This window comes from Dasypus novemcinctus, chromosome 13 (assembly GCF_030445035.2).
Source record: "Dasypus novemcinctus isolate mDasNov1 chromosome 13, mDasNov1.1.hap2, whole genome shotgun sequence".
In the NCBI taxonomy this organism is placed as follows: domain Eukaryota; kingdom Metazoa; phylum Chordata; class Mammalia; order Cingulata; family Dasypodidae; genus Dasypus; species Dasypus novemcinctus.
Genome location: NC_080685.1, coordinates 85,682,495 through 85,708,886, shown reverse-complemented (window position 1 = coordinate 85,708,886; position 26,392 = coordinate 85,682,495). Strand labels below are relative to the sequence as shown.

General features: G+C 34.7%; 1 protein-coding gene and 1 pseudogene across 4 annotated transcripts in view; one reads left to right on the top strand and one right to left on the bottom strand.

The window, feature by feature from the left end:
- Positions 1–26,392, bottom strand: part of CAMSAP2 (calmodulin regulated spectrin associated protein family member 2) — a 123,712-nt gene that overhangs the window by 22,370 nt on the left and 74,950 nt on the right. For 2 of the 4 annotated variants that reach the window (XM_004478690.4, XM_023584713.2), the window contains exons 4-7: positions 18,412–18,495; positions 6,449–6,481; positions 3,369–3,510; positions 2,847–2,986 (exon numbers count right to left, since the gene is read on the bottom strand). In XM_004478690.4, the coding sequence (XP_004478747.2) occupies positions 2,847–2,986; positions 3,369–3,510; positions 6,449–6,481; positions 18,412–18,495 (399 nt within the window). The remainder of the gene's footprint in view (positions 1–2,846; positions 2,987–3,368; positions 3,511–6,448; positions 6,482–18,411; positions 18,496–26,392) is intronic. The other 2 variants (XM_023584714.2, XM_004478692.4) reach the window with 1 other exon arrangement.
- On the top strand, positions 4,450–4,548 carry LOC111760586 (U6 spliceosomal RNA; annotated as a pseudogene).

Genomic DNA, 26,392 nt, shown 5'->3' with positions numbered 1-26,392 from the left:
AAAAATTGAACTAGTGATCTTCCCCACAAGTCTGGTCCTGTCTCTCTGAAAGGCACCATTATCCCACCCAGCGTGCAAACCAGAAACCTAGAAGTCTTCCTTGACACCTACTTCTTCTCCCTGCCTATATGCAATTCATTGCCAAACCCTACAGAGTTTGCATCCTAAATCTCTCTGGAATCCCCCCACTTCTTTCCATCTTTATCGTAACTATTTTGGTTCAAACTGTTTCAATCTTTTGTTTGGAACACAATAGCTTTTTTCTCTGGCTTATAAACCAACTCCCTTCCATTTTTCCCTAAGAATAAACAAGAAACTTACTATGGCCAACAAGAGGGTACCTGATCCAGCCCCTTTTTTAATCTTTCCAGCCTCATCTAACACTACATTATCCTTGGTTCCCCATCTTACCTAAAGGCCTGTAAATTGCATTAGGACAGACTCTGCTCATCATTATATCCTAAGTGTTTGAAACAGTGCCTGATGCTCAATCAAAATTTACTGAATGAATGACTAAATGAATGAATATATACATAACAAAAAAGTCCAGTAGGCAAAAGCCTCAACACACTGATAGGGAATATCTCTGGGTAATAAGAATGCTAGTGGTCTGTATTTTTTCTTTATACTTATCTTTATACTTTACATTCTAAAGCCAAAGAACAAAACTATTTTTAAAGTATCCATGCTGGGTTCTACTCTCTTAGTAAACTTACCTGAAAGCTGACTATATCTTTTGGAAAAACACATTGATCAATAATTGTCTGTTGACAGGAAATGAAGGAATACCTTTGACCTTGGGAAGGTAAGGGTCCTAATGATGTAACTATTGTGCTTGGCTGAGTGAGTGTAGTTCAGTGGTTGAGTGCCTGCTTCACATGTATGAAGTCCCAGGTTCAATCCCTGGTACCTCCTAAAAACAAAACAAAATAAAAATAAAGCAGGAGGGGTCTCGCCATCTATCTAAATAATAAATCTTGAACATCAAATTATTTAATATATATATATTTTAGGAGGTACCAGGGACTGAACCTAGGACCTTGTACATGGGAAACAGGCACTCAAACCACTGAGCTATACCCGCTCCCCAATTATTTAATATTTTAAACTGTGCCCCCTTTAGGAATTTTAAAAAAAAGCTCCTGAAGTCTTTAATATCTGTAAATTATACTTCAGTTACGTTGTAGTTAAAAGATTTTATAAAATGATCTAAATGACTAAATCATGAAACATTTTGGTTTCTAAATTCACTTTATTTTGTGTGATCTATCTTTAAAAAAAAGACAATAAATAAAAAAAAGAAACAAACAAAAATAATTCATTTAATATTAATACCAATATTACTAAAATAATCTTTTAAGGGTAAGAAATAATACTTAAAGTGTTAAAAAAAATATAGCATTAACAACACAACCTAATTTTTAAAAATCCATTTGTGATTTGACATTTACTGACAATGTAAATAAAATATATTTCACGTATACAGTTAAGGAAATGATACTACCCATGTGAAATTTTAATTATTCTTTGAACAAAATCTGAAAGCAAATACTGGTCAATAAATAGTCAAAGCACAAAAAGGTGACAAATTACCTCGTAACTAAAGAACAATTATGCACAACATAGTGGAATAAACAAACTAGGTTTCTGTTTCATGCTCAATGATTCAGTATATGAAGAAAAATGTGCAAGGATGTCACATCGTTTTATATTTATAACTATATAATACATATTTAAGCATCACATTAAATAGTAAAGTTACTTTTCAATTAAGTTAATCCTTTATTAAAAATTTTAAAAATCTTCAAGGAAAAGAGGTCTTAATTATAAAGAAGAATTTGTGCAAAACACTTAATGGTTTACTCCCTATTTTGCTAAAATTAGGACAATGGACAAATTTTATCCTATGACTTTAATTTTCATTTAGTACTATAAAAGAAACTTATAACTAGTAATATATTAAAATATAAAATAAGCAGAAAAAGCAAATGAAAATTTTTTCAAAAGTGTTTTTTTTTTTTTTTTTAAGATTTATTTTTATTTATTTAATTCCCCTCCCCTCCCCCAGTTGTCTGTTTTCTGTGTCTTTTTGCTGCGTCTTGTTTCTTTGTCCGCTTCTGTTGTCGTCAGCGGCACGGGAAGCATGGGCGGCGCCATTCCTCGGCAGGCTGCTCCCTCCTTCGCGCTGGGCGGCTCTCCCTATGGGTGCACTCCTTGCGCGTGGGGCTCCCCTACGCGGGGGACACCCCTGTGTGGCAGGGCACTCCTTGCGCGCATCAGCACTGCGCAAAAGTGTTTTTTTAAAAGACTATTTTACTATGTTTTAAAAATTTATCTCTCCCCGCCCCCCAGCTGTCTGCTCTGTGTGTCCATTCACTGTGTGTTCTTCTGTGTCTGCTTGTATTCTTGTTGGTGGCACTGGGAACCTGTGTCTCTTTTTTGTTGTGTCACCTTGCTGTGTCAGCTCTCCGTGTATGCGGCACCACTCCTGGGCAGGCTGCACTTTTTTTGTGCAGGGCAGCTCTTCTTACAGGGCATACTCCTTGCTTGTGGGGCTCCCCTATGCGGAGGATACCCCTGCGTGGCACGGCATTCCTTGCGGGCATCAGCACTGTGCTGGGCCAGCTCATCACACAGATCAGGAGGCCCTGGGTTTGAACTCTGGACCTTCCATGTGGTAGTTGGATGCTCTATCAGTTGAACCAAATCCACTTCCTTCAAAAGCTCTTTTGACTAATATTACAGTCAGTTTGTAAACTTTAGGTGGCTAGTCCATTTATATATCTAGCTCTATGTTTTTTCAATAAACTTTAACCAAGCAAGGAAAGCAGAATAATTTGTTTTACCTTTATGGATGAAGCTGCATACAGCATATCTTCAAGGGTGAAATGGCAACATTGGTTCAAATATTCTTGGCAAAATTCTTGAATCAGCTGTAGATTATATAGGCTATCAGCCAAAGACATAGCTTCTTTCAAACAAATATCTTCAAATAAGAAAATGCAAGGTGAAGACTTTGGGTTATTTTGATAATACATTACTTCATATCCACTCTGTATTATTAATGCTTTAGTACAAATACACAAACATGCTTAACACATATACATATAAAAATTTAATGGGTATTATATCCAAAGATTTGAAAATAAGGACTACTTTTTTCATCTGTCTTCCTCAAGGATTATACATATTCCCTAAGGAAGGATTATGAGGTTTAAGGGTTGAGGATTATGTATAATATATACATAAATGTTTCCATAAGTTATACATAAATACTTTTTAATAAAGCCTTCATTACTTATTAAATATGGTTGTCTAAAATATTTGTTACAATATATGATACATAAGTATTTCATTGAAACACTTACCCTCTAATCTGACAACATCAGGACAGTAAAAGTGAATAAGGGCAGCTAAAGCACAGCCATCTGTACCATCCTTCAACAAATTTTCTACCAATGGAATGCAAGGCAGTTGCTTAAGCAATGTTTGCTCTTTCCTATAACGAGCCTACAATACATATAAGAAAAAATGAGATGAAATAAGTATTGAGCAATATATAGGGGAAAAACAGTATGGCAGGTTCTAATATATCAGTAATAAAATATATATTGAAAGAAATGAGAACTACTCACCAACATCCTTCTTTTTTGGATAACACTAGATATTATACTTCACCAAAGTTAGACATATAGCAACAACACTATATTTTTTACGCTAAATACTTAATATTAACGTTATATTGCTAATTTACATGAAGTGACGTTTAGCTTGCTTAACTATAAGAAGTATCACAAAACAGAGTATTGTATACAAAGTCACCAGTTCGCTCTTTAGTACATAATAAAACCCATTTACTTTAATGTTAAGACTTAATTTAGACTTAATATTCTTACATGGAAAGAGCAAGAGTACTATGGACACAGAAAGACTTACTAGAGTTATCAAAATCAGGGGATGGGTGGAAGAATGTAATTTCATTCTAAAGGAAATTTGGCAATAATAACATCACTTTTAGGAACTGAGATAAGCTCACCAAAATATTCTGGTTTATCATTCTAGTGTTGGGATAACGCAAATAAAGTACAATTTTGGAAATGAAAAAACCTTCCCAATTTAGGTTTACAGTAACCAATAACAGAGCAAATTTAAGAATTTCTGCTCTAGCTCAGAAAACAGAAGACTGCTTGGATGTGGCTGGATGCAAACTTTTAAAGATGGTACTCTAAAATTTTAATGAGACACGCTATAAAACACAGTAGTTAAGAGAATCAGATTATCTGGGTTCAAATCTTTGTTCTGCCACTTATTAGCTCTGTGATCATGGGCAAGTCAATTAAACTCTCATTTCTCAGTTTCCTCATCTATAAAATGGAGATAATAATAGTACCTACTTCAAAGGATCACTGGAGGATTAAATGAGATGATGGATATAAAGTGCTATGCAGTGCTTGCTTCGGCAGCACAAACTAAAATTGGAATGATACAGAGATTAGCTTGGCTCCTACACAAGAATGACATGCCATTCATGAAGTGTTCCATATTTTTAATCATTTAAAAAAATGCTGGGCACATAAACAATTATGAAATATTAGCTCTTGTTGGCTTTAGTTCTCCTGAAGCCAAGAAAAATGCCAAAGATGTAGTGACAGTGAATACTGAAGTATTTATTAGCAAAATTTATGATTACATAGGTTAATCATATTTAAATAGAATTCCTTTTTAAAAAGTAATCAAAACTAATTTCCTTTTAACTCAATATAATGCAGTTATCTCTATGTTTTATAATTAAAATTATGAGATAAAATACTTCTATGAGAATAAAAGTAGAAACATGAAAATTTACTGAAAGAGAAACATTTAACACTTGGTGATTTGAGTTAGATTTCTTTTAAATGGGATTCCTCAGTAAAGCAGATGTATTTATTGAAGGAGATGATTTAGTCCTACTACTTTTTCACTGGCTACCACAGACAAGACTCACGGAACATGAATTCTTGAAGATTTTCCTATTTATCAGTGAGGTCTAGATATCTGTATTTAATGGAATATTTCCAACTCACAGGATATTTACATTCAGAGACAAATTAATTACTTACATATAATATAGACACTTTAATTGAATATTGGTTTTGAAAAACAATCCTTAGAACTTTCTTGGTTTGCTGATAGGAGATAGTTTAAAAATCAACCAGTTTTAAGAAAGGAAAAAAGAAAGAAAGAAAAAAAAGAAATCAGCCAGTACCATCTTCTGGCCTGTTTCCTTTCTCACACTTACTTGGTTAGCAATGTTCCAGATCCTTAATACTCTTTTTTTTTGGCTATCTAGAAACAAAATAGTCTGCTTATGGAAATCCTTTAAGCTGAGCCAGACTCAGCCCCAGTCTCCCAGACATCCTACATGAATAGCTTGTTTTCAGTCTTTCAGTCTACAATCTGAGTTGGACTGAGGTGAACACTCAGGATCAAAGAACAACGGACTGAATAGTCTGTGTGATTTGTTCTACTGGTTCTGCCAAGTAGTTCTGTACAAGGCACGCGCGCACGCACACCACACACACACAGAGCATTATAATGCTTTTAGCAATATACACCTATGGTTTAGAGAGACAATCAGAGAACTGTAAGTAGCATGCCAAAACATTTTCCTTAAAATTGTATCCTAGATGATATGAAAGATAAACCAAATTTAAATCTTGAGGTTATATGCAACCCCCAGAAAAGTTCATCTACATTTATAGAGCCCTTTATATTTGAACATCCTACTTGCATTATAAATTAACTGCATGGAAACATTTCCTGTTCTTCCACATAGATGGAAATTCAAAATTTAAAGAGGGCATATTTTCTGTATTTCAACATTTGGGTGTAGTTCTATGTTATATTTCTATTCCTGTGGATGAAAATTTCTTAGTAAGTAGTCTAACCAGGCAGGTTTATTTCTGAAAGGTCAACCCTTCAAGTCGATAAAGAATCTGATATTAATATAGGTGCAAAAGTGGTGAGGACATAGAGAACCTGTCACTTTTTTATCCCACAGAAATTATCCCCTACGGTTCTGGCTGAGGAGGAAATTATTTTATCTAAAAGAATATTTTAAAAATATCAATAATTTATATATGCAATTCAAATCACTCTTACTAAAATTGTTACAAATTAATAAGAACCTATATTTATAAGTTTTTATTTAACTACTTACTAATGGTTTGTGAAGAATGACAAAATTAGCAAAAGGATGCTTACCCTTTAAATTAGTCTATAAGTCATTTCCAATCCAAACTTTGATTAGTATTTTGAGATTTCCATTTTATACTCAAATACTTTAAAATCCAATCTTTGTGCAGTGACTGACATAATTATATGAAATCATTATACCAGTAAGACATAAACAATACCATTCTACAATTATAATTCTGGAGAGCAAGTTGAAGTAGCTGGGCAAACTTACTGGAACCAGTTTCCAAAACCATTTGGAAGGAGACTTCAGAGGAAGCAGCAGACAAAAAGGGAAAGCAAAAGGTAAAGGGAAAATCCATCAGAATTATTTTCAATTAACAAATGGTAGTAAGCTTCTGATAGTGGAGTTTCAAATTTATAGTTCTCTATAATTTTGTTAAAAAATATGTAAGTTCCTGATGATAAAAACCACCACCTCTCCACCCCATTCTCCTCTCCCACAAAGAAATTTAGTTTAGGACATTTGGGATAGGCTGTATAACTTTGGCAGCAAAGAATTTTATATCTGAGTTTTAGAATCATATGTCATATTAAAAATACATATATTTATCACAAAAGGGAGGTAGAAAGATTCTGAGGCTAAATCTGCAATCATTATTATTCTCAGACATTCATAGACCAGGTCTGACAAGGCAATATTCTTCTCAAAGGGAAAGGAAGAAAGCATTTCAATAAGTACAATTATAAAGCAATTAATAATGTAGTAGACTATACCAAGACACCCATTTCTTCTAACTATATAATTTATTAATAATATAAGAAATATTAGAAATTCTTACCAGTTACGATTTTTATAAAGTCATGAATCTATCAAAAAATCTCTAAAGTAATTACCTACATGAGTAGAAAATAATACAAATGTTATTCATTTTACTATTTAGGGATGTCCCAAAGAATATAATTTTTCTTCTTTAAAAAGAAGAATTCAATAAGCCCCTAATTTCAGATAATATGAATTGATAACTAGTGATTGTTTATCTTTGTATTTCTTAGTACAATTGCTGGCAGCCCTGAATATGAAGTGAACCAAATTGGGTCTGAATTAAAGTTCATATTCAATTCTTACGTAGTTTTTCCTATATAAAACGATAGTAAAAATGAGATTATTTGGAAAATAGTATATGGAAAGTATTTTCAAGAACTTCAAGAATCATAAAAATATCTCAAGACTCAGAAATACAACAGCTCCCTACAAATATAGATAGATTTACAATAAATTTTCTAACGGGATCACGAAGAAAAACCCCATTAATTTTTCACATGTATTTTAATCTCCCATTTAATAAGAAGCTTTTGGCAGCTGCAGTTACAACAGCAATAAAAAGTACAAGAGCAAGACCAAAGAGCAGGAAATCACTAAAAATATGGGAAATTTCAAAAACGGGTTTTCTTGTTCTCTAGACCAGAAAAATCACTACACATAAAAAGATGAAAAGCAGAAATCATTTTTGGATTCTTACAACAGGAGATGTGCAAAGGAGTCTTTAGTGGTTTTAAGTTACTCTACACTTCTTATAAAATATTCAGTAATTGGATCTTTTTACTAATTCAGACTGCTCTGGTCTTCCTCCTGCCTCTCCATTGGCCTAAATTAGCAATAGCAATCTTATTAAAGGAAAAAAGGTTAAAATTGTGTAGATGGGATATTTGAAGGAAGCATGACCTAAAAAGTACTTTTCTATCACCCCAAACAGAAACTCAGTACCAATTAAGCTTTGGAAAAGTTTTGGTAATGGATGGCAGTGATGATAGTATAACATTGGGAATGTAATTAAGACCACTGAATTATATATTTGAATGTGACTAAAGGGGGGATTTTAGATTGTATACGTGTTACTAGAATAAAATAAAGTAAAATAAAACGTAGGCTTCTATAACACAGTGAACCCTAATGTAAACAAACTATGGACAACAGTTAATAGTATAATTATAATATATTGTTTCATCAATACAACAAATGCAATACACTAAGGCAAAGTGTTAGTAATAGGGAAAACTGTATCTTTGAGGGAGGTAATGGGAACTCGTGTTTTCTACATGATTTTTCTATAACCCTACAACTTCTCTAATTAAAAGAAAACCTAAGTAAATGTACTAAAAGAACAAATAAACATTTTAGACGATGCACGATTAAATTCACAGGACTTAAGAAGTTAAAATAAATTGAAGCAGGGTTTAACAAAGTATAATTGTATTCTGAAGTGATCAGCAATTGCTCCCTCCCTCCCCTTTTGGTTTTCAGGGAATAAGTCATCAAACTGCAACCCTAAATCCTGTTTTCAAAATGTAAGTAATAATGAGAGGAAAGGGTTTATCAAAGAACATGGACAATAAGTAAGAAAATTTTTCTTAAATTCTCTACTTCCACTAATAGCAGGGACTAACTTGGGCAATCTAGATATTCTGGAATAGTTCTAATTTCAAATATTCTTTTCCACATTGTTTTTATAATATGAGTTTGGCTCACCCTAATTTTTTCTTAGTTGTTTCAGGACCCACCATTAATACTCCCCAAATAATTCTGTCTTCCTCTGGGTACCCAACTATCACTCTAGGAGGGGATAATTCCTGAACTTCTTCCAGATTCTCTGACCATTCCAGGAGGAAACTGGTTTGGCCATAGGAGACCTCAAGAAGTTGGGATCTCTCAGGGATTACTCATATCTGTGACTTGTAATGTCATGACCTTGATATACTTAAGAATTTCTTAGTTGTTCTGAGTCCAAAAGTTGCAATGAATTGCTGGCAGGATATAAAATAGTACCAACTCCTATGGAAATTTTGGCAATATCTAACAAAACTGCATATGCAATCACTCTTCATCCTAGCAATCCAACTTCTAGGGAATTTAATCTGAAAATACATCTCCAGAAATACAAACGTACATACAGTATAAGATTATTCTTTGCAGCATTATTTGTAATTCCAAGATACTAGAAATGACTTTTAATGTCCAAACATAGGAAAGTAGTTAAGGAAATTATGGTACACGGATACAATGGAGTATTATAATGTATAAAAAAGAATAATGAAGATCCCTAGGGACTAGATGGAGTGATTTCCAGGATATACTATTAATGAATACAACAAAGTACAGGTGAGTAAATATATTTTGTGTTAGAAAGGAAAAGAGGGAAATGTGCATATATCTGCTTACTTTTGCAAAAAGAAACAAAGGAAGGATAAACAGAAACTAATAAAATTGGTTACCCACAAGAGTTGATGAGAAGTGAAGGGTGGGGAAGAGGTAAATGAGGTAAGAATGGAAGACTTTTGGAATTATGTTCATGTTCTACATATTAAAAAATAAATTTAAATCAACAAGGATGGGGTAAAAAAGACCACTAAAACTGAAAGAAAACAGAATCCAATTAACCCAAATATATTTAAAAGAAATAACCACAATGAAAGCGGAAAATACAAAAACAAACCAAAGTAACTTTAACACAGTATTTTTACTACATATTATCAATGTCAAGAAAGAAAGAAAAAGAAAAAAAAGAATTGCGAACAAATCTTAAACTCTTCATCAGTTATCATACTGGTATAAATATAGCGATTCTGATATATTTTATACATATTGTAGTATTAAAAAGATATGGTGATGTGAAAACCTGAGTTCTCATTATGGAAAAGAGATGCAGATGGAATAGGGAAAACAATGGAAGAGCCTGGTAGAAATGGACTGGAATTAGAAGTTTAAGTAGGAATTCATGATGATTGATATATACATACTTAATATCTGACCTATGTCTACTGAAAAATGACCTAGAAGCAATGACACTTCAGTGGACATGAGCTACTTAGTTCCCAGAATTTTAGTTTCTAAATACTATTCCTCAACAAAAGGACTTCTTGCAGAAATAAGCCTAAAACATTCTGTTGAGCCAGAATATAAAAAAGGCTAAAAAAAATAGAAAGATGGATGGACAGATGACCAGAGCATATCAAAAGAACACAGGAGTCAGTCCCACTAGCCAAATGTGAGACAAATTAATAAAAGTAAACAAATCAAAATAAATAGGTGAATCTAGCTCTGGCGCAAGGGAAAAAAACAAGTTGGGCCTGGAGCATCCTGTAGTGTGAGGACAAAGGAAGTGCTCAAAAAACAAAAGGACAGAGACATATCCAAGGACATGAGTCAATCTGAAAGAGCTCCCAATGGCCAAAGCTGGAAAAATCTGAGCAACAAAATAAATAACATAGTACTGGATTATAACCCAAAGTATAAAAGTATGTTCATGAGTCCATACTGATATCAATAAATGATTAATTATATGAATAAATGGGGAGAAAATACAAATCTTCCTTACAGAAAAGAAGTCCAAATAGTATATGTAGATACACCTCCCTTCCAGAATTGGGTTCAATTTCCCTCTCTCTGGATATGGGCTGGATTTTGCAACCCACTTCCCAAAAATGAGAAAGTATGGAAAGGGAAAAAAAGTAACTTTATGCTAAAGAAACCTGACAAACATCACCCTAATCAAGTGATCAAGGTTAACATCACCAGTGATAAATCATGTTGATATCATGTATTTCCTGATAATGACGAGTATACTTCACCTCTGTGGCATCCACCACCCAAACCTGTAACTCCAATCTAATCAAAAGAAAAACATCAGACAAACCGAAATTGAGGGACTTTATACAAAACACCCATCCAATACTCAAAAAGGTCATTAGGGAAAAACTGGTGTAATCTGAATAAAGTTTGTAGTTTAGCCAATGATAATGTACTAATGTTACTTTCCTGGTGTTGACAAATGGGCCACGATTATGTAAGATATTAACACTAGGGGAAGTGGGTGAAGCTATGCTATCTTTGAAACTTTTCTTTAAATCTAAAATTATTCCAAAATAAAAATTTATTTAGAAAATAAATATGGACAGAAAGAGATTATAATCCATTAAATAAAATAAGAAACCATGAGTTTCATACAAATAATAAAGAGACAATGGATGGATGAGAAGGAAAAACTATTTCTTATAGTAAATACCAACTAATAAATAAAGAAGAAACAATAGAGTTAGAAAATCACCAGGTTGCAATCATCATACTCAGGTAGGTATCATCAATAGATGCTCAATCTAATGTGAGGGGAAACTTTAAAGAGGGACAGAATATTTACATATTCTCCAATTATCTCTTCTCAAATTGCTTACTGGTATAAAAATGAAAGGAACAGCTAAACCAACTGATCAAATTTAACATCTTCCAGTAAGGGCAAATGTATATCATGTGCCTCTGGCTATAACATGGTGAAAAGGACACAATTTACAAAGTATTTCAGCCTAAAAATCACAACTTTAATCTAATCATGAAGAGATGTCAGACATACCAAACCTGAGGGACATTCTGACCTATATTCTTAAAAAATGTCAAGGTCATGAATGAAAAAGAAAAGCTACAGAACTGTTCCAGTTTAAAGAAGACTAGAAACATGTCAACTAAACACACAATTTTAGACTGGTTCCAGTATTAGAAAAAAAGGTATTAAAAAGAACAAATGGGGGCGGTGGACTTGGTCCAGTGGTTAGGGCGTCCGTCTACCACATGGGAGGTCCGTGGTTCAAACCCTGGGCCTCCTTGACCCGGTGTGGAGCTGGCCCATGAGCAGAGCTGATGTGCGCAAGGAATGCCTGTGCCACACAGGGGTGTCCCCTGCATAGGGGAGCCCCATGCGCAGGGGAGCCCCATGAGCAAGGAGTGCGCCCCGTAAGGAGAGCCGCCCAGCGCGAAAGAAAGTGCAGCCTGCCCAGGAATGGTGCCGCACACATGGAGAGCTGACACAACAAGATGATGCAATAAAAAGAAACACAGAAACAAGGTGACGCAACAAAAAGAAACACAGATTCCCATGCTGCTGACAACAGAAGTGGACAAAGAAGACACAGCAAATAGACACAGAGAACAGTCAACCGGGGTGGGGCGGAAGGGGAGAGAAAGAAATAAATAAATCTTAAAAAAAAAACAAAAACAAATGGGATAACTGACAAAATTGGAATATGGACTGTAAATTAGATCAAAGTATTATATTGATATTAAATTACCTGTGCTATATATATGTAAGTGAATCATCTGTTCTTAGGAGATATATATTGAAGTATTATGTAGGAAAGGGATATGATGTATGTAATCTTACAAATGTTTCAGAAAAAATGTACACGTGTGTGTAGACAGAGAAAATGACAAAGCAAATGTGACAAAATATTTAAAAATTGACGAATCTGGATAAAGAGTATATGAGGGTTCTTTTTACTGTTCTTTTTGCTATTCTTGCAATATTCCTGAGTTTGTAATTATTTCAAAATAAAATATTTTTAAAAGGTTATATTAGGTATATACCAGTCCAAGTCTAGGTAAGGTCTTGAATCTAAATATCCATGATAACTGAAATAGCATTGACCATTGCAGTTTACAAAAGGACAGATTTGAAGATATAGAACAGACACTTAGGGGTCAGATTCTAAGCAAAAATTATGTAATTTAAAGCAGGTTGAGCCTTCAATTTTTTTTTTTTTTTTTAAGGTATGGGGGACCTGGATTGAACCCAGGACCTCATTTTGTGGAAAGGAGGCATTCAACAAGTGGCCACATCAAAGTCCCAGAGTAGGTTTTCTCATTTGTTTTGCTTGTTGTTTGTTTTGTTTTTTCAGGAGGCACCAGGAACTGAACCCAAAACCTCCCCTGTGGGAGGAAGGCACTCAATCACTTGAGCCACATCTGCTCTCAAGCCTTCACATTTTTTAATTGAAATAAGAAAATCAAGTTAAATCTAAGAGTCAAACCAAATGATGTATCTTAAAACGGTGTACTAGATTAGAACATTTGTTTTATATATTTAAATATGTATGAAATAGACAACTTAATGAAGCACAAAGTTATAGGCTACAAATCAGTATTTTCCAAAGTATGTTAGAAAGAACACTAATTTTATGGGATGTTAGTAGATGTTATTCATAAAACAGTTCAAAGATCAAATAATTTAAGAAATGAATGAAACAACTAGCCAGGCTGGGCCTTTAATATACTAAAATGAGTTCTAACATTCTTAAAGGGGCACAGATTAGGCCAAATGTATTTGACTTCAGAATGATTTTATACATAACCTTAATGTACTAGTGCCCAGAGAAATGGAATTTGGAAAAAAAAAAGATACAGTTTTTAATTACTAATGAACTTTGGCCAAGGGAGAAATTCACATTGGCTAAAGTAATCAAACAAAGATGTATAAAAACTTACCCAGCCTATCACTGAGGAAAGTGTGATCTATTTGAGGCTATACCTTCAAGTGAAAAGCAATTAGAGCCAAGGAATTGTCTTTTCTCCAAAGGTAATTCCTTCATCCAATCCCTCCCCTGTAAAAATACCTCACCAATATTTCTCTGTTCACGAACCCATCAATGCATAGCTCTTTCAAAAATTCTCCTGATAATTTGGTCTATTCACTAATACCCAAATATGTTTTTTATATTTGCAACTTTAGTATCTCTGTTCATGTTATTCCCTATAACCTAGAGCCCTCCTTTCCAAATACCATAAAATTACTATGGCCCTGTTCTGTTAAAGTCCCACATCTTCTAGAGGGCATATTTAGATATTTCATAAACCCAAAAGCTTATGATAACCAACTATTATCTATTTTCACTTAACTTTTGTTTTGAGTACTTTTGTATCTAATGTATAGAAGGGAAAAATTAAGAACCTTTACAATTACAGAATTTAGGAACCATTTAATCCAACCATTTACTCTTTAGAGATAAAGAAAATGAGGCCCAGAGAGGTCAAATGCCTTGTAAAGGTCATGAAGCTAGTTAGTGGCAGAACTATCCTGACTTTAAGTCCAGTGCTCTTTTTGCCATACCATACTGGTACATACCCTTTAAGAGAATGAATGTTGGACTTAATGGTATATTGACTATACACTTTAGAGATCTTTAAAGTAGGACTGCCAGATTTAGTAAATAAAATGCAAGATGCATGTGCATTATTTAGATATACTAACACAAAGAAAACTGTTTATTATCTGCAATAAAACTAAATTTGACTGGGTATCCTGTATTTTATCTGGCAACCCTACTTTAGAGTCAAAAGGATGATCAGAAGCAAAAAGAACTTGAAAAAAGCGAGAAAATAGCATCAATATTAACTGTCAAAACATTTTCCTAGTACATGACACTATCATAAGAAATAGCTAAATATACATTGTTTATAATATATGTATGAGCACACAGACCCAAATATATACACATTCTTCCTCAAGGAAGAGATATCATTGAGATAAGATTTTGCTCTGTACTTATTTGTTCCTCTTAGAATACCAACCAATACAACAATCAGAAATACATCATTGGAGGATCTAATATCCTAAAGAAATACCTTTGAAATTTTAGTTTCTTGGTCTAAAACTATTAATATATAGTACAAGAATCCCTCAACATACATATATATTTACTAAGGAAAGGTTACAAAAAGAAATTTCATAAATTCTATTTTTCCATTGATTCCTAAACATCTAAGTTGTGGGTAGGTGTGCAAGGGCAAAAGTAAGATATGTTATCCAATGTCATGGGTTCTGTCTAAAGCTGGATAAGTAACAGGGCCAGGCGTTTGGGTGTGCCTCACTAGGTGAGCTAGCTGAAATAGGTAGAAGGAGTGGCAACTTCTCACCAAAGCATAATAATGAGAATGAGCAAATAATTCTGTCATTCCTATATGGAAAAAAGGGACCAAGAATTTTGCTTTTACAAGATTAAAAATCAAGAAAACAAATCAAGAAATACAGCCAAATCAGGTATTCCAAATACCCAAAATCCTTGGTAGCAAAGAAAGATTTCTTTCCTTAGTTATTCTGTGACTGTGTGATAACTGTACTTGCAATATAACTATGTGAAATTAACACTTATTTTCATAAAGACTCCAATGAAAAAAGGATAAAATTCCTTTGAAAATAAAGTGTAAATGCTATGCATGTGCTATATTCAAAAAGTATACTAATCAAAATATTTATGAATGAATCACACATTTATTCATTTACTGAATCATACATTCAATAAATACTGGCTGTGCAATATGTGCGATTGCATGGGACTAGGGTCTGAGAAGTATTAAAGTGGTGTAATATAAGCAGTGTCTAGATTCCAGGGTTTTTTCCTTAAAGGTCACTTAATTTAGTTGTTTGAATATGAATGGCATTTTTCCCCGTAGAAGTAATGTTTATAGGATCCTATGTCAGCTCATAAAATCCCTACTTAGTTCACAGTGCATATACAATACCAAATAATTTAATAATGATACATAATATAATCATGATATTTAATGAACAAGATTTCTATGAAAAAATTTCATCAGTGTTATTGTGATTTAGGATGATGGCAATGTAACCTCAATCCTGATAAGAACCAGGCACAAAATTGGTGAGCAGGATTACATATATATTCAAGGCAAAGGTTTCAACTCCTATGATATGAGGAAGATAGGGTAAGAAACTAACAAAGCAGGACTAGGGGAAGTGAAAAGAAGAGATAGTGACCGAAGAAAGGGAAATGGACTATTAATCTGTGGTGATGGGAAAATAGACGACTTTCTGATTTACCTGTAGAGGAAAAGATCTCAACAAAGTTAAGATGGAGGCCTAAGCATATATAGTATTTTCAGCAGGTAGGAAGTAAACAAGATGGGGGGAAATCATTTTAATCTCAAAACACCAAATTTAGATGAAATCTTAGGTGGCCCTCCATAAAACTTTTCTATTGGTGTTGATAATATACAAAATAGCTTTTTGCTTTCTCCCTCTTTTCTCTTTCTCTTCATATGGAGATATCAATGACTAGTAGCATTTGCCCAAAAGGAATAAAAGTACTGTATAAAAATGAAGAGACTTAGGATAATCCAAACAGAAAATAAGGTCTGAATAATTATAATTTCTTATACCTCAATTCTAATGTTAGATAACTTTTTTAAAGGGCTTAGATTATGATAAGATTTTCAAAGATTGTAAGCTACACCATATTGTAGAAAGTATATTTGGTTGGTGCAAAAGTAATTGAGGTTTTGCATTGTTGAAATTTGCCATTTGATATCAGCATACATTCTTAAATAAGTGTGGTTATGTTATACATTATTTTAATGTGTATTTCTCACTTTATATTTTTTTCCTAATGACATTTCTTACTGTTTATTTTATATTTATTTTAGGCTATGGAAATATGTTAGACAAAAAGCAAATTCGAGTGATTTTCTTATTTGTGTTCAAAATGGGTTGCAAAGTAGTGGAGAGGACTTGTAACATCAACAACGCATTTGGCCCAGGAACTGCTAACAAATGTACAATGCAGTGGTGGTTCAAAAAGTTTTGCAAAGGAGATGAGAGCCTTGAAGATGAAAAGCGTAGTAGCCGGCCACTGGAAGTTGACAATGACAAATTGAGAGCAATCATAGAAGTTGATCGTCTTAAGCTATACAACAAGTTGCCGAAGAACTCAACACCGTCCATTCTATAGTCGTTTGGCATTTGAAGCAAAGTGGAAAGGTGAAAAGGCTCGTTAAGTGGGTGCCTCATGAGCTGAGAGCAAAAAAAATTGTTGTTTTTAAGTGTCATCTTCTCTTACTCTATACAACAACATGGAACCATTTCTCGATCGGATTGTGATGTGCAACGAAAAGTGGATTTTCTTTTCTTTTCTTTTTTTTTTAAAGATTTATTTATTTATTTAATTTCCCCCCCTCCCCCAGTTGTCTGTTCTTGGTGTCTATTTGCTGCGTCTTGTTTCTTTGTCCGCTTCTGTTGTCGTCAGCGGCGCGGGAAGTGTGGGGGCGCCATTCCTGGGCAGGCTGCTCTTTCTTTTCACGCTGGGCGGCTCTCCCCACGGGTGCACTCCTTGCGCGTGGGGCTCCCCTACCCGGGGGACACCCTTGCGTGGCGCGGCACTCCTTGCGCGCATCAGCACTGCGCGTGGCCAGCTCCACACGGGTCAAGGAGGCCCGGGGTTTGTACCGCGGACCTCCCATATGGTAGACGGACGCCCTAACCACTGGGCCAAAGTCCGTTTCCCGAAAAGTGGATTTTCTACACAACCGGTGACTCTCAGCTGAGTGGATGGACCGAAAGAAGCTCCAAAGCACTTCCCAAAGCCAAACTTGCACCAAAAAAGGTCATGGTCACTGTTTGGTGGTCTGCTGCTGGTCTGATCCCTACAGCGTTCTGAATTCTGGTGAAACCATTACATCTAAGAAGCATGGTCAGCAAATCAATGCGATGCACCAAAAACTGCAATGCCTGCAGCCGGCATTAGTCAATAGAAAGAGTCCAATTCTTCTACACGACAATGCCCAACAGCACGTCTCACAACCAATGCTTCAAAAGTTGAATGAATTGGGCTACGAAGTTTTGCCTCATCTGCCAGATTCACCTCACCTTTTGCCAACCAACTACCACTTCTTCAAGCATCTTGACAATTTTTTGTAGGGAAAATGCTTCCACAACCAGCAGGATGCAGAAAATGCTTTCTAAGAGTCCATCAAATCCTGAAGCACAGATTTTTATGCTACAGGAATACACAAACCTATTTCTCGTTGGCAATAATGTGTTGATTGCAATGGTTCCTATTTTAATTAATAAAGATGTGTTTGAGTCTAGTTATAATGATTTAAAATTCACAGTCTGAAACCGCAGCTCCTTTTGCACTAACTTAATACTTTTGGTCTTAGTATATGACAAACACACAACTAAATTTTCAAAGAAGAAAACTCTACAAGCCTGTTAAAGAATGTTTGAAGATTAATTCCATGGCAATGTTTGTTTTTTTCACAGAATAAGCACATATACAACATACAATTCCTATAAGATTTTTCTAAAAGCTGTTCTTAATGCAATTAAAGGTTGCTATGATACATTTAAAATTGATTCTTATTGTTTCATACTTTTTACCAAGTCAGGGCAAAACCCTTATTTCTGCCAAAAGAACCAAAGAAACGGAGCATTAGTCATTAGCCATTTTTCATAAATGAAATCATTCAATTAACTTTCATATTTTTACTTCTCTTTACTTGGTGTTTATGGCATGGCTGTCAGTAAAAAAAAAATAAAAATTTTATGTTTCCCTAAATAATACATATATGTGAACATACGTAGAGTCCCATAAGGCACCTTTTTCCTTGGAAATATATACCTTTTGACCTCCTGGAGCTTCAACAGTGTGGTGTTCTTTCAACTTCTGTTCTTGTTCCATTATGTCCTTCAAATGTTCATTTACCTTAAAATATAAAAACATTAATTTGAATTGATATTCAAATATAACAACAAAACAGCATGCACTTGAAAATGTCTATTTCAGATATCCCTGATGTAAAATTTAATACCTCTCGAAGAAAACTTCATTTTCCCAACCAGAAGAAATATTTTATGAATGCTTTATTTGTAATTACTTAATTTAACAAATACTTGAGCATCTACTATATGCTAGGAAAATTATTTTCCCTGACAGTAAAGAAATGTTTTCTCATCAATAGAGAATCAGGTTCTTATGCTGTGATTTTAGAAACATGTCCATGGACCATGGGTGGGTTTTGGGGTGGTGATAAGGTCAGAATTGTTAAATCACATGCAAAATGTTGGGCATATAGGAATTTTCTTGGGAGGAAGCCTATTTTTTCTCCTGTTAGACTGTTCAAATGGTCCATAATCCAAAAAGACTATTTTAGTGAATAAAATATTGCTTGAAAGCAGTTTAAGAATTTAATATTCTGAGTTAATGATTTTAAGAATACTATATTAAAAATGAAAGTTAAAATTTATTAAAAATGGCACTCCAAAGGTCTGAGGATATTAATGCCATTGTCAGCCAACAAAACTCTAAACAAAAATAATAATTTTACAAACTCTTCTACTGCCTAAAATTCTGTTCAGTGGCTTAGAAAAATCATTGGAAAATTTAAATTCTTGATAAATTTAATCAACAACTCTTTAAAATCAGCTATTGAGAGTCTGCTCTATTCAATTTAATCTGCTCATTTACCAAGTATACTCAGTGTTGTGATTTAATCAACCAATGGGTTTATTTTGCAGCACTGTATCCAAGATCTCTTAATTTCTCTCTTAGATGGTTACTGGTTTGAATAAAACCTATATCATAGCCAGTGAACAACTAAGGTCCTCAGTCCAATACTGAAATAAAACCTGCTAACAACCATGTAAGCACAAAATTGGATGCTTTCCTAGTCAGGCTTTCACACAAGACTCCTGTCCTGGCTGACTGCAGTCTTGTGAGAGACTGCAGTTTTGTGAAAGACCCTGAACCAAAGCATGCAGCTAAACCATACCTGGATACCTGAGCCACAGAAACTATGACACAATAAAATGTGTTATTTTAAGTAGTAGGTTTTGGTAATTACTACGCAGCAGAAGATAACTCATACAGGTTTACTTTACCAAGAAACATGCATGGTACAAAGCAGGTACTCAATAATAAAAACAGTTATTACATATAAAAACTGTGCTCCTCAAGTAATATCAGATAGCTAAGCATCTGAAAGGGATTTAACAAACCCCCTACTTAAATAAAAGAAAGACCAGAAAGATATTTTGAAATTAATTAGAATAAAACTGTCAAAATCCAAAGGCAAAGACAGGATTTTGAAAGCAACATGAATGAAGTGATTTGTCACATACAAGAAATGCCTCGAGAAGGTAAAAATAGATTTTCCATCAGAATGGAGGCTAGAGATAATGGGATAGTATATTTAAAGTCCTTAAAGAAAAAACTATATCTACCAAAATTATCTTTCAAAAATAAAGGAGAAATTAAGATATTTATGGATAAAAACACACACAAAAAAACCCGTTCATTACAAAAAAAACCTATCCTAAAAGAAATGCTAAAGGAAGTAAGTCCTTCAGGCTGAAATAAAAGGACACTAGACAGTAACTTAAAGATATAAGAAAAAATGAAAAAATGTGGTAAAGGTGACTACATAGGTAAATATAAAATCCTGTATTATTTTACTTTTGGTTTATAACTGCTTTGTCCCTTCTACATGATTTAACAAGCAAATGTGTAAAATAACGTTTAAAATCTATAAGAGAGGGCATACAATGTATAAAGACCTAATCTGAGACAACAACCATATAAAGGTGGAGGGCCAGAGATACATATGTATACAAACTTTGTGTAGTACTGACGCTAGGTTAGTACTAATGGAACTAGTGTGTGTTATTAATTGAAATTACAAAAGTAACCAGTTAGAAAATAACTAAAAAAAAAAAAATAGAGAAAAGGAAAGAAGGAGGGAATAAAAATTGTACAATACCAAAAAAATAAAACATGAAAGGGCAGTAATGGAGTAATTTAAGAACAAAAAAAACCACCTAAGACATAGAGAAAACAAATGTCCAAATGGTGGAAGTAAATCCTTTTTTCAGTTATTACCTTAAACGTCCATGGATTAAACTACCCTATTAAAAGGCAGAGATTGGCAGACTGGATGAAAAATCATGATTCATCTATAGGCTGTCTACAAGAGACTCACTATGGGTACAAAGACACAAAGAGGTTGAAAGAAAAAATGTGTAAAAAGATACTTCATGCAAACAGTAATCAGAAACGAGCTGGAGCGGCTATATTATTGTCAAACAAAACAGAGTTTAAGTCAAAAAAGATTGTAAGACACAAAGAAGGATATTATATATTGATAAAACATTCAATTCAGCAAGAAGATACAATAATTATAAACATACATGCAACCCACAACAAAGCCCCAGATAATAAGGAACAAAACTTATTGAACTGAAGAGAGAAATAGTTTTACAATAAATGAGGGTTTCAATATACTACTTTCAATAATTGACAGAAAATCTGTTTTACTTTGCCAAAGGGGTGCTGGTGCAAAGTATCAGAAATGGGATAGCTTTTATAAAGGGGATTTATTTGGGGTAAAAGCTTACAGCTCCAAGGCTGTGAAAAGTCTAAACTGAGGCACCATCATAGATGCTTTCTCACCAAAGTCAGCTACTGCTGATCCTGTTGTGTTGCCACATGGTGAAGCAAGATGGCTGCAGACCTCTGCTGAGGTTTCAGCCTTCCCTTTCTGGCTCATTTCTCTTCTTGAGCTGTTCTGCAGGTCCAGCCTTTTGGGACTTTGTGTTTAAGAGATGCTGTAGTCCTTTCTCTTACACGGCAGGATCAAATATGGTGGCTTCCTTTTCCTGAGTGAGTCTCTCTCTGTGTTTCTGCTTATATCAAACCCAGTAAGGGGGTAGAGACTCAACCTAAGTCACAACTCAACGACATAATCCAATCAAAAGTCCTAAAGTGATCCTAACAAGTAATCTAATCAAAGGCCCCTCAAGTGAATTTAATGACTCAAAGGGTATTACACACAGAGGAATAGATGAGTTTACAAACGTAATATTTCTCTTTTTGGGACTCTTAAAATAATTTCAAGCTGCCACACTAACTAAGCAGAAGATCAATAAGTAAATAGTGGACTTGAACAACACTCATCAATTACACCTAATGGACATATATATATATAACACTCCACCTAACAACTTCGATTTCATATATTCCATACCATTTCTCTAGGTTTCAATCTGGATAATTTCCTCTCAGGTAACTACTGCCTTCTTCAATGATGTCAACTTCTGATTTTTATGACTTGATTTCAAGTTATATTTGATTCTTTTTTAAATATGTCCCCCATGGTGTCTTGTTCTTTCCTATGGTTTTTATTCTGTCTCTTATTTTCAGAAATTTAAAACTTATTATAGTCTTTTTTATATTAACTTACTTATACTATATATTGTACTCAAGAGTATAATCCTTGTATGTCTACTGACTCCAATATGCACTAGATTATTTCTTCATGAATTTCATAATTTTTTGAGTGCTTTCGCATCTGCAATGGAGAGTCCTTTACCACCACTGGCTCTAAGTCTTTTATGGCTTTTGTGTGTGGAAGTGAACCTCCAGAGCATTTTTATATTTGTTTCTCTGCCATGTGCCAGAAGATTTCACTGGCTTGGCACTGGTCTTACTGTTTTCTTGCTTTTTCTCTTTTCTTTCTTGCTTTCACAGTTTTGTTTGAGTCTCACCTTCCCATATGTTCAGTCAAGGTGCCCTCTCTTCCAGACCTAGGGGGTAAATCACATTAGTCTAAGACACTCACAATAGTCTCATTCTTCCTGCCAAAAGGGTGGTTTACATAAAGAAATGAAACCCAATCCTAGACTGTAGTCCCTCAGACTACTTTTAAACGGGTCTGCTGGTACTTAAAACCAAAGACATCATAGCTAAAACTCTCCCTTTTTATTGAGGGTACAACTCTTTGTGGGTCTTAACTCTAAACAGAGGTCACAGTTCCAACTTCTCATAAAAGCAAAACTAAGGTCTTGTCTTATACCCCCAAGTGACTTTAAAAATCCACTGTAGACTCAATATCCCACTGAAAGGGCCACCAAAACTTTCAGTTCCCATTCTGTTTCTGGCACCTGAGAATTCTGTCTTTCTTTAAACTCTGTGGTATAAACTTTTCTAATTATATTTTATCATGTATTTACATGTTTTGGTAGCAGAAAGGGTTATAGTTTTAATCTGAAGTTGTCAAAATCAGCTGAGAACTAAAGATGAATAGCTAGCCATGATAAAAACAGAGGAAAGTCAAAGAATTGAAAACAGGCGTTCAAACAAGTAAATACACATGTATGTTCACAGCAACACTATTCACAATAGCCAAAAGGTGGAAAGAGCCTGAAAGTAAACCTGGAGATGATGGATAAACAAATTGTTTTTACACACACACAATGGGAAATTACTTAGTTACAAAAAGGAATGAGTACTGATAACATACTACAACTATGCTAAGTAACAGAAGCCATACGCAAAATGTCACAGCTCGTATGATTCCATTTATAGGAAATATTCAGAATATAAAAATCCATAGAGATAGACTACAAAAACTGGTGAATGCCAGGGGTTGGGCTTGAGAGGGAAGAATGGAGAGACACTGTTTAATGGATAACGGAGTTTACTTTGGAGTGATGGAAATATTTCAGAAATAGAGTGGTAGTTGCACAACAATGTGAATGTACTAAATGTCACTGAACTGTTCACTTTAAATTGGTTAATTTTACATTATGTGAATTTCAGCTAAGTAAATTATTAAAAATAAAAAAAAAGAGGAAGTATTATTCCAGACAGAGAACAAAAAGTACAAGCAAAGGCCCCATGGCAGGAAAAAGCTTGATATGCTTGAGGAACTAAAAGAACAATATGGTTGAAACATAAGGAGAGAGTTTTTAAAATGAGCCTCAAAAGAAAGGTAAGGACAAATGGTACAAGGTTCATGTATTCATAATTTGTTTGTACTCCTGAATGATTTAATAATTTAATGTTTGTCCTCTGTGACTTTGCTTTTTTATTTTTACATTTAAATTCATTTTCAGCCAATAATGCTGATAACTATTTTAGTAATGCTCCCATTTTCCTACGGTATATTTATTTTATACCGTATATATTATATATATAATATATAAATATATTTGGGTATATTTCCCCAAAAAAGGCAATCAAGTTAGGATGAGCAAAAGTAAAAGCCAGGAGAAAATATATACTAAATCTGAGGCAAGGAGGAAGCCATAATTAGAGAATAAATAATGAAGCTGGTGCTGATAGAATGAAACAAGGAAAAAAGGCTGAATCAACTGGAGTTAACCAAGCTGAAAACTGAATGGGGAGGGTGTGGCTACAATAAAGGTGCTTGACATTCTCAATAAGCGATTTCCTTATATTTATGTAGATTTACAAAGTTCTAATTTGTATAGCTTAATTCTGTAGCTTAAACTACCTCTTACATATTAATTTAATATTAGACATCATCTATTCACCAAATATTGTGTAGTCTACACACTAGAACTAAAAAGAAGAAAGATGGGCATAGTACCTATCCTTACATAGATTATTCTAATAGGGAAATAGGTAATATTAATATAAAAATAGGGGAAACGGACTTTGGCCCAGTGGTTAGGGCGTCCGTCTACCATATGGGAGGTCCGCGGTTCAAACCCCGGGCCTCCTTGACCTGTGTGGAGCTGGCCATGCGCAGCGCTGATGGGCACAAGGAGTGCCGTGCCACGCAAGGGTGTCCCCCGCGTGAGGGAGCCCCACGCGCAAGGAGTGCGCCCGTGAGGAAAGCCGCCCAGCGTGAAAAGAAAGAGCAGCCTGCCCAGGAATGGCGCCGCCCACGCTTCCCGTGCCGCTAACGACAACAGAAGCGGACAAAGAAACAAGACGCAGCAAATAGACACCAAGAACAGACAACCAGGGGAGGGGGGGGAAATTAAATAAATAAATCTTAAAAAAAAAATATATATATATATATATATATATAAGAAATGATTAAGCAAAGTAATCACAAACTCTGAGAAATGGTATGAAGGAAATAAATAGTGATACAGTAGAAAATAAGGGTTGGGGGTGGCTGTCTACTTTATACAGGCTTGTGAGGAAAAAGCGCCATCATACAAGCTAAGAACAAATGGAGCAGCAACACTGAGGCATGTAAAAAGTTGGAAGATGAGCTGTCCAAGAACAGAAAAAGATCAAGAGTCTGGAGGGGAGAAAGACCATACAGCTGGAATAAAGCTAGAGACGTGATAAAGAGGAAAAATGACCACAAATTTAGGATGGAGACATACACAGGGGTCAGATTAGATGGTATTCTGTAGGCCATGGTAAATATTATATTTTATCTTAAGTGTAAAGTGAAGCCACTGGAAAGTTTTAAGCAAAGGAATGACATGATCCAAGTAGCATTGTAAAAAGATACTCTCAGAATTCTGGTTCTAGTAGAGTAGGATGTGGTTTGCTAACCTTGCCAGAGACAATAATTATAAACTCTGGACAAAAGATAAAAAGTAATTGTTGAAGGTACTGGACAGTAGGTCAGAAGAGGGAGAAAGAGGAAAGATTCAACCTTTGAAAGAAATGGATATACTAGATGAAATTATGTTCATATGGCTTTCTCCTCAATCCATACAATGCAGATAGCTAGAACACAAGCAGTGAACTGCAGTCTTGTTGACTTGAGGAGTGAAGTGAAAATTTGGGACTGTCAGAGTGGCTGTATAATAGAGAAGGGATATCTTAGAAAGGAGAGAACCACTGAAGGGAAAGACCCACAATCTGCCCTGAAATCCTTAGCTGAACCCTGAATTCTGTATGCATAGGAAAAACTCCAAGAGCCCAGGGAGAAAACAACCACTGGGAGGCCAAAAAAGCTGCCCGCCGCTGAGGGGAGACAGAATTTGGCATTCAATTTCTACCAAGGTAGAGAGGCTTGGTAAACATCTTGGGTTTTCCATTGAAACTCTGGAAGGATCACTTGTGTGTCTTTAGAAGTAATGAACGAACTTAAGGACAAAAAAAAATTCACTGGATTTGTGAACATGGAAGTCTTTGTTGACCAATTTAGGATTAATTTCAGCACAGGAATGGGAATGGAAGCTATGGCAGAAAAGTGTAAAGAACAAATAGACAATTCTGTGGAGAGGTTTTGTTGTAGGGAAAATGGGGTTGAATCTGGATGGGTAAGTTCTGCTTATTAGGATGGAAGACACTAGAGCAAGTTTATAATCTGATGAGAATGATCCAATAGAGTGGCAGAAATTGATGCAGTAGACTGAGGAAATAACTAGAGCTTTGCTACTCACAGTATGGTTCCCAGACTAATAGCAATGGCTGGCGCCTGTTAGAAATACAGACTGTGGGGCTTCCTCCACACCTGCATTTTTTTTTTCATCTGTGTATCTTTTTAAATTTTTTAATTTTTATTAAAGTTAATAGATCACATAGAACGTTACATTAAAAAAAACATGAGGTTCCCATATAACCCACTTCCCACTCCCCCCACCCCTATCATTTTTATAAATTATATTTTTTTAAAGATACTTCACAAAAAAGGTTACATTATAAAAAACATAAGAGGTTCCTGTATACCCCCATCCCCTCACCCCACTCCTCCCACACCAACAACCTCCCCCATCATCGTGGCACACTCATTGCACTCAGCCAACACATTTTGGAGCACTGCTGCACCACGTGGATAATAGTTTGCTCTGTAGTTCACACTCTCCCCCAGTACATACAGTGGGCTATA